General features: G+C 36.1%; 1 protein-coding gene across 1 annotated transcript in view; it reads right to left on the bottom strand.

The window, feature by feature from the left end:
- Positions 1-10,368, bottom strand: part of LOC124387536 (Fc receptor-like protein 5) — a 207,781-nt gene that overhangs the window by 197,149 nt on the left and 264 nt on the right. Inside the window, 3 exon segments of the mRNA XM_046851947.1 lie at positions 2,686-2,955; positions 4,916-5,191; positions 10,064-10,339. Of these exon segments, the coding sequence (XP_046707903.1) occupies positions 2,686-2,955; positions 4,916-5,191; positions 10,064-10,339 (822 nt within the window).

Here is a 10,368-nt window from a genome sequence, read left to right on the forward strand (position 1 = left end):
ACTCCGCTATATATAAGAGCTCTCTATGTAACGTTGTGTTTGTGTGATCTCTCACCTGCTATATAAGAGCTCTCTATGTAACGCTGTGTTTGTGTGATCTCTCACTCCGCTATATATAAGTGATCTCTATGTAACGTTGTGTTTGTGTGATCTCTCACCTGCTATATATAAGAGCTCTCTATGTAACGTTGTGTTTGTGTGATCTCTCACTCCGCTATATATAAGTGATCTCTATGTAACGTTGTGTTTGTGTGATCTCTCACTCTGCTATATATAAGAGCTCTCTATGTAACGTTGTGTTTGTGTGATCTCTCACTCCGCTATATATAAGAGCTCTCTATGTAACGTTGTGTTTGTGTGATCTCTCACTCCGCTATATATAAGTGATCTCTATGTAACGTTGTGTTTGTGTGATCTCTCACTCTGCTATATATGAGCTCTCTATGTAACGTTGTGTTTGTGTGACCTCTCACTCGGCTATATATAAGTGATCTCTATGTAACGTTGTGTTTGTGTGATCTCTCACTCTGCTATATATAAGAGCTCTCTATGTAACGTTGTGTTTGTGTGACCTCTCACTCTGCTATATATAAGAGCTTTCTATGTAACGTTGTGTTTGTGTGATCTCTCACTCCGCTATATATAAGAGCTCTCTATGTAACGTTGTGTTTGTGATCTCTCACTCCGCTATATATAAGAGCTCTCTATGTAACGTTGTGTTTGTGTGATCTCTCACTCCGCTATATATAAGAGCTCTCTATGTAACGTTGTGTTTGTGTGATCTCTCACTCTGCTATATATAAGAGCTCTATGTAACGTTGTGTTTGTGTGATCTCTCACCTGCTATATATAAGAGCTCTCTATGTAACGTTGTGTTTGTGTGATCTCTCACTCGCTATATATAAGAGCTCTCTATGTAACGTTGTGTTTGTGATCTCACTCCGCTATATATAAGAGTTCTCTATGTAACGTTGTGTTTGTGTGACCTCTCACTCTGCTATATATAAGAGCTCTCTATGTAACGTTGTGTTTGCGTGACCTCACACTCCGCTATATATAAGAGCTCTCTATGTAACGTTGTGTTTGTGTGATCTCTCACTCCGCTATATATAAGAGCTCTCTATGTAACGTTGTGTTTGTGATCTCTCACTCCGCTATATAAAAGAGCTCTCTATGTAACGTTGTGTTTGTGTGATCTCTCACTCTGCTATATATAAGAGCTCTCTATGTAATGTTGTGTTTGTGTGACCTCTCACTCCACTATATATAAGAGATCTCTATGTAACGTTGTGTTTGTGTGATCTCTCACTCTGCTATATATGAGCTCTCTATGTAACGTTGTGTTTGTGTGACCTCTCACTCTGCTATATATAAGAGCTGTCTATGTAACGTTGTGTTTGTGTGATCTCTCACTCCGCTATATATAAGAGCTCTCTATGTAACGTTGTGTTTGTGATCTTTCACTCCGCTATATATAAGAGCTCTCTATGTAACGTTGTGTTTGTGTGATCTCTCACTGCTATATATAAGAGCTCTCTATGTAACGTTGTGTTTGTGTGATCTCTCACTCCGCTATATATAAGAGCTCTCTATGTAACGTTGTGTTTGTGTGACCTCTCACTCTGCTATATATAAGAGCTGTCTATGTAACGTTGTGTTTGTGTGATCTCTCACTCCGCTATATATAAGAGCTCTCTATGTAACGTTGTGTTTGTGTGATCTCTCACTCCGCTATATATAAGAGCTCTCTATGTAACGTTGTGTTTGTGTGATCTCTCACTCTGCTATATATAAGAGCTCTCTATGTAACGTTGTGTTTGTGTGATCTCTCACTCTGCTATATATAAGAGCTCTCTATGTAACGTTGTGTTTGTGTGATCTCTCACTCCGCTATATAAGAGCTCTCTATGTAACGTTGTGTTTGTGATCTCTCACTCCGCTATATATAAGAGTTCTCTATGTAACGTTGTGTTTGTGTGACCTCTCACTCTGCTATATATAAGAGCTCTCTATGTAACGTTGTGTTTGTGTGACCTCTCACTCCGCTATATATAAGAGCTCTCTATGTAACGTTGTGTTTGTGATCTCTCACTCCGCTATATATAAGAGCTCTCTATGTAACGTTGTGTTTGTGTGATCTCTCACTCTGCTATATATAAGAGCTCTCTATGTAATGTTGTGTTTGTGTGACCTCTCACTCCACTATATATAAGAGATCTCTATGTAACGTTGTGTTTGTGTGATCTCTCACTCTGCTATATATGAGCTCTCTATGTAACGTTGTGTTTGTGTGACCTCTCACTCTGCTATATATAAGAGCTGTCTATGTAACGTTGTGTTTGTGTGATCTCACCTGCTATATATAAGAGCTCTCTATGTAACGTTGTGTTTGTGATCTTTCACTCCGCTATATATAAGAGCTCTCTATGTAACGTTGTGTTTGTGTGATCTCTCACTCCGCTATATATAAGAGCTCTCTATGTAACGTTGTGTTTGTGTGATCTCTCACTCCGCTATATATAAGAGTTCTCTATGTAATGTTGTGTTTGTGTGATCTCTCACTCCGCTTTATATAAGAGCTCTCTATATAACGTTAACTATGTAACGTTCTAAAATATTACGTGTCCCTGCTCACATGATTAAATGTTCAGAGCGGAAAAATTAACAACAAAGTCTCTTACTCACCAGTAACTTTTACTGAAAGTGCATCACTGTAGTGTGTGTAGTAGACTGGGTTTCCTTTTCCAGCTCTGCACCTGTACTGACCTCCATCAGAGACTCTAACTGATCTGATGGTGTAGGAGTGTGTTTCAGTCTCAGTATCACGTCTCTGTGTGTCTTTGCTCCAGTAAAACTTCCATCCAGCAGACTGCAGCTTCAGTGTACAGTACAGAGTCACTGAGTTTTCTGTCAATACTCCTTTAAGGCTTGATGTGAGTTCAGGTTTGGGTTTTTCTGTTAAAAGTTAAATATAATTTTAGAAAGTAAATTACTTTTTATTACACTAATCTACAGTAAAACAGTAATACTCTCTTTATAATGATGGTTTGAGAGTAGTTTTTAAAACATTAGAAGAAAAAATGATACAAAATGTTTATCAAATAAAAAAAAAAAGAAAAGAAAATACAGTCGGTTTTGTTCAAACAATATGAATGCAGTACACTCTGTTGGGGGGCTGAGAAATAGTCTGTATTTCACATTCTACTTTAATAACCTGATTATTTGAATTCTTAATCAAACACTTATTAAATTCACACAGACTCTATTAATGCTGTTGTACTTTATGCATCCATTTATGCACCCATCATGATCTCGCTTCACCTGTTTCCTTTATATTTGAGTCAGAAATAAAAACTGTTGTTCCTAAATACTTTCATGTGTTTGTAAATCTTGAAAATTATAAACTCATAAACATCTGTACATAGCCAACCAAATTATTATTTTGTTGTTGACATTATTTTTTTGTAATTTTTGTATTTTCATCAAGTCTTGTGTAAAACAGTGAGGTTGTGGTCCTGGTTGCAGTGTCGCCCCCTGGCTGATGTCACGTAGGCACAGGGTGTATTAGAGTTTTAGAGCGAGTGGAACTCAGTGTCTTTCAGCAGCACCATTGCAGAGGAGAAGAATGATTCTGTCTCTGTGCTGCAACTATTAAGATATTGAACGTCAGTAATAAATAATTTCTTGTTTGGGTAGTTAAATGTGGAATTGTTTACTGTTGTCTAGTATTTAAATTAGTTGATAAAGTTGAATGTAGTTAATAATAGTTGTGTTATGAACATAAGAAGAAGCAGCTTCAATATTACTTATTATAATATTATTATTGTCTTGAACACAGTGATTTCTGGTCAATTGACTGATGTATAAACACTGGACATGTTGTAGTTAACAGGCAGGAAGAGCAGCAGCATTGCAAACGCTTGTCTATGTTTTATTACCCAGAATAAAAGAAACAGCAGAATCCAGTTGTTGTGGACGTCTTTGGTGTTAAGCAGTGCAGATAATCAAAAATACACAACACAGAACTACTACATGATCTGAAATTACTTTATGCTAATACGATTATATGCATCATGAATAACAATTTTAAAACCTCATTTGAAAAAATATACAATGCGTCATTTTATTTTCTAATTTTTCTTGTAGGTCAAATGTAGAAATTCTATGATGTTATTTATGTTACTTTACTGTACAAATAATATCTTATACTACCAACTGCACTCATCAATACCTGTATAAACTCTTCTTCACAGTCACAGTTCCCACTTCATCTCACCAAAGGGAATTCTACAGATCTTATTCCAGGCTAATGCTAAGCTTCCTTGCTAAGTTTTGTGTTTCCTCGCACATATCGAGCTGTTCATGATTTCATGCTCTATGATTTATTATGTACTGACCCTTGCTGTTGTTTTTGATTATTCTTCTCGCTCTTTGTATTTTTTTGTATTTGTTTACTTCTCTGCATTTTATTTGTGTACCAGACTTTATGCTTGTAACTGTTTCTGCGTTTTTTGGAATTATGTGTCTGTACTGAATCAATAAACTGCATATGGATTCTACACAGTCTGTTCCTGGGACTTTTACACAGCTGAAATTACAGATCTTCACTGTGAAGGTAAAACAGCGAAACTGTGAAATATGTACGATCATTAGAACAGGATTAGTTTATTATTACAGTAGGTGAAGAACATGTTTCTTATACACATCTTTAATTTACTAATCATTTAAATTAAAATCAAATGCAAAATGAAATTTCAGCAATAAGACAAATTATTTTTGATGAACAGTAAAAATGAAAACAGATAATAATATTATAATGAGACTCAGATTCAGTGTAGCTCATTGAAATAATCTACAACAAATCTGACATTTCTATAACATATATTGTGTATTCAAAAAGTAATTATAAACTCACCTGATACAGTGAGAGTAACAGAATCACTCGTCTTTGAGATCTGATTGTCACTGTGTCTCCTCCCTCTGCAGGTGTATTTCCCTCTAGAAGAGTCTGGAACAGAGCTGATACTGAACTCCTGTGTTGTGTGTTTTGGGTCGAGTGTGTTATCATCCTTATACCAGTCATATCTCCACTCAGTGTCTCTTCCTGTCTGTATTTCACACCTGAAAGTTACAGTCTCTCCGCTGAACACGTGTCTTTCAGGCTCTATATACACCACAGGTTTAGGACTCGCTGTAATAATAATAAAAAAAACTTTTGTTAAATCCCAACACTGTTATTTAAATAAGTAATAACATTTTAATATAAAATACATAATATCTGCTCAGCTGTAAATTAATGATGACGCTCTTTCAGAGATGGACTGAGACATATCATTATATATATATATATATATATATATATATATATATATATATATAAAAAACACTACAGTACCAAAAGTATTGCGTGTGCTTATGGATATTTGTGTTTATCAGCTTCAATGGTGTTATGAATGGCAGGTACTGGTGTAGGTGAGGAAACCTGGGGTGCAGTCAGCATTCCAATTCATCCCAAAAGTGTTCAGTAGAGATGAGATCAGAGATGAGATCAGATCTATAGCAGAACCACTCAAGATCTTCTTCGCCAAATCATGTAAACCGGATCTTTAAAGAGCTCACTTTGTGCACAGAGGCAGTGCCATGCTGAACAGGTTTGGGTTTCCAAGTTCAAGTGAATTAAAAATTGTATTATAGCACATCTAACGATGTCCTGTACAACTGAGTGCCTCCAGTGTTGTGGTAACAGTTTGGAAAAGAACCACATATAGCAGGAAAGATCAGGTGTCCCAATACTTTTGCCAATATAGTGTATATTTGTGTGCTTCTAATGGTTACGCTTTGTATCATCTATTAGACACAAAGTATATGGAAGTCTGTGAACTTTTAGTAATAGCAATAATAAGATTTTTATATAATAAAAATGATGCTGTATGTGAAATTCCTTCTGAACTACAGACAAGAGTTTTCACAGTGTTAAAGAACAGCAGTTCTGCTATGGACTTGTTTGGGGTAACTTTTAAGAATTGTTTATTGAATGTGTTAAGATATGTTTCATCTACTGCACATGTGTGAAGAGAAGAGTTAATGGTTTAGCATGTTTTCTAAGTGTATGTTGATTGTAATGAGTGAATAAAGAGGATTTACTGCTAAAACTGCTGTAGTTATTGAATCAACATTGGTAGCAGAGAATGACTGTGCATACAATACGTGTTGGAAAGTCGAAACAACAGGCTACATACGTTCAAAATGGAGCTACCTGATGCAATACTAGTCTTTAAGTTACTCAATACTGCCCGAACTTAATATTAAAGATAAACAATTAGACCTTAAAGCTTCATCCAGTGTTTCTTTCACTGATATGAAATCAGCCTTGAAAAGAATTTTTGGAGATTATGTTACTTCACCACTAGAGGGCATAAGTGCACCAGAGAACACAGATAGCGATGCTGCCTATTACACGAGATTCTCAAACAAACAGGGACATGAACTAAACACATCACAACATAACAACCCAAAACCATATCTAAAGGCACAAACACCATGATAAATATGGAAGATGAATGAAATGTGCAATTTGCCAAAGCACGTACCACTGGGCAAAGGAGTGTCCAACTAAAAAGGAACATGTAAGACTGACAGAAGACAAAGAGTTAAAAGATGACATTGACAGAAATCTTCATGGTGGAGGCTTTGGGATCAGCTGTGATTGACACAACCTGTACTAGAACTGTGTGTGGAAAGAAATGGCTTGTGGATTACACAAGCGTGTTGCCACAGAGCGAGTTAGTAAAAAGATCACAAACAAAGTGCACAACCTTTCAGATTTAGTGATGGCAAAGTTGTTTAAGTTGTGCAAAATAGAGACAGAAGTTGTTCCTGCATATCTACCAGTGCTTTTAAGCAAAACTTCACTGAAAAGAGCAAGTGCACTTCTGGACATTGCACATGACAAAGCAACAATATTTAAGCAACCTGTTAAACTTGAACTCATCTTCAGGACATTATTGTGTGAATTTGAGAGATGCTAATAAACTAGATGAAAAGGAGACAAGTGAGAGCAAGACAAATAATGAAAATGAAATTTTTGTTGTGACAGAAAACATGACAAAAAAAAAGAAAAGGAAGAAAAGGAATCCTATTGAAACTCCACTGATATTTTGGACATGCTTCAGCTGATAGACTGAAGAAACTACTGACCTGCTCAGATCATCATGATGATGAAAGCAACACAATTCTCAAAAACATTGTTAAAAACTGTGATACGTGTAGCAGATACAGCAGGCTAAAACATAAGTCTGTAGTGGGTTTGCCTGTGACATTGGCCCAGCACAACATGCAAAAACTTACAACCCCATAGTGGGGCCGAGGTCCTTAAGTAGGCCTCGTGAATGAGGTTCAGGTGTGGATAGTTAGTACACTGGAGAGGTGCTCCATGTGGGCAGGGCGCCGAGACCAGGCAAAGCCGGTGGAGCTCTGACATAATGAAGTACATATACTTTGTTACTGTAATTAGGTATATTTTTCTGGTATCAGTACTTTACTTTACTATTAATTTTTAATTTTTCTTTCTGTTTTCTGTTTAAACTTTTTTACTTTCACTCATTAAATGTGTTACAAAAATATCTGTATTTTCTTCTTCTCACATTTTTAAACCAGACTTGTTACTTTAGTTTTAATCTATTTGGTGACATGATCAATATTTTTCTTCTCATTGTGCGCCGTTTTTGACTGAGAACAGAGACATTCCTGATCACCTGATCATCATCATCATCTTTTCTCTGCTTGTGTTCAACAGGTGCATCTCAATAAATTAGAATATTGTGGAAAAGTTAATTTATTTCATTAAATCAACTCAAATTGTGAAACTTGTGTATTAAACAAATTAAATATACACAGACTGAAGTAGTTTAAGTTTTTGTTTTTTTAATTGTGATGATTTTGGCTCACATGTAACAAAAACCCATCTCAAAAAATGTGAATACTTCTTAAGACCAATAAAACATTTTTAGTGAATTGTTGGTCTTCTGGAAAGTATGTTCATTTACTGTATATGTACTTAATACTTAGACAGGGCTCCTTTTGATTTAATTACTGCCTCAATTGGGCGTGGCATGGAGGTGATCAGTCTGTGGTACTGCTGAGGTGGTATGGAAGCCCAGGTTTCTTTGACAGTGGCCTTCAGCTCATCTGCGTTTTTTGGTCTCTTGTTTCTCCTCATTTTCCTCATTTTTACAAAGTAATGCAGAGTTTTTAACTGCAGCTTCCACTTGACACTCGATTGCCACTATCCTCTCAGTGTACGCTCATCTTCCAACAGAAGTTTGTCTCTAACAGCACTCACTGACTCATTGGCAATTAGTTGCTCTCTTAGTTTTCTATCTGTCCAACGGCACATTTCGTAGCTAATACAGTGCTTTTTACTTTTTAACCCTTCCATTATCGTGTTTTTGTCATGCATTATTTAAAGAAGCACTTAAAGGCGATTATATTAGATTCATTAAAATCAGCACACTTAAATCAGTAATGAGTACAACATTAATTTTTGTAAGGTCTTTTTTTTCTTGTTTTTTTTAAGAGTACTTTATCTATAACTTTATCAAAAGTAGTATCTTGATCTGGTAGCATTTAAAGCAGATGCTGTCCCTCTGTGTCTATACAGTGTTGTAAAACTGCCACCTCCTAGCATCGGGACTATCATGGAATTATCAAAAACCTTCTGACACGTGCCAAAAGGAAACTCAGTTCACTCGCAGTAGGAAAAAACAAAGGTGGGCTCAGCACTGAAGAGCTCATTCTTGTCGGCAGTTTGTGGTATAGCCCTTATTAATAATGACACACACGTCCTATCCTACACTCAGTCTCATTCTTCTAAAACCTGTCTGGTACAGCTGTACTGTGTATATATATATATATATGTTTGTGTGTGTGTGTGTGTGTGTGTGTGTGTGTGTGTGTGTGTGTGTGTGTCAGCAAATGAACAAGAAACTAAAGGAAAAAATATATTGGATGATTAAAAAAAAACTACTTAAAACTTTCTCTAAATGAACTTGAAAACAGCAATTGACTTTTGTTGTAAAACTATTAGAAACAAACACTGCAAACAAGTGGTTTCTGATGCTCTCAGTGAGATTTCTGCACCTGTCTATATCTTGTTTGGTCCACTATTTTTGGTGAATTTCTCCAGCTGCCTCAGGTTTAAAGACTCAGAAGTCCAATTCAGAATAGTCCAGTGTTTTGGTTTTAGTGAGAAATGATTCTGTTGGAGGACCCATGAGCTGTAACTGAGACTGAGATTTCTACCTCCAGGCAGTTCATTTTACTCCAGAATGATTTGGCAGTCTTGAGATTTAATTGTGTGCAGGTTCAAGGCTGAAAATCACATCAGACCTCCACAATGTTTCACTGTAGGTATTATATTCTTTTGTTTTTTCTTTATTGAAACCTTTATTTTTGCATTTGAGAACATACAGCTGGTGTTCCAGACAAAAAGCTCCAGTTTAATCCAAACAACATTCCCCAGAAGCATTGTGACTTTATTGATGTGCATTTTAGCCTTACAAATAAAAACACAGCTTAAAACCTTACATTATTTATATTTTTTCAAAAGTTTACAATTTTTCCCACATTTCTATAAATACATGCTTCTGATTTATTAATTAATAACTCCTTATACACTGTCTAATCTTTTACAGCCTCTTACACTCAGTGGTTCAGTATAAAAGTTCACACTCAGGCAGGTCTCGGCTCGAGCATTCTGATGTTTCTGAAATAGTAAAGTTGATGAAGCTCCTTTTACAGACTTTAAACACCATGTTATGGTGACATTTTCTACCAAAGCTAAATGTATATTATCTTATTTGTTTTTCAGTTCACCTCACATCAGCCCTTCTCAGTCATACTCACACTATCTCTCCTTATTGATAAAATAATTAAAAAATGTTTTAACATGTTTCAATAATTAAGTTTGCTATATGTATTTGTGTAAATGTTGCTATATTGGGATCCTGCTCAAATGTATTTTCAGTGTTGTGCAGAATCATTTAACAAAAATTCTCTTACTCACCAATAACATTTACCCAGAGTGCATCACTGTAGGGTGTGGAGTAGACTGGGTTTCCTCTTCCAGCTCTGCACCAGTACTGACCTCCATCATAGACTGTGACTGATCTGATGGTGTGGTAGTGTGTTTCAGTCTCAGTCTCACGTCTCTGTGTGTCTTTTCTCCAGTAAAACTTCCATCCAGCAGACTGCAGCTTCAGTGTACAGTACAAAGTCACTGAGTTTCCTGTCAGTACATCATCTCCTTTAAGGTTTGATGTGAGTTCAGGTTTAGGATTTTCTGTTACAAAGTAAGCATAATTTTAGAAA

This window comes from Silurus meridionalis, chromosome 6, assembly GCF_014805685.1.
Source record: "Silurus meridionalis isolate SWU-2019-XX chromosome 6, ASM1480568v1, whole genome shotgun sequence".
Classification (NCBI taxonomy): Eukaryota; Metazoa; Chordata; class Actinopteri; order Siluriformes; family Siluridae; genus Silurus; species Silurus meridionalis.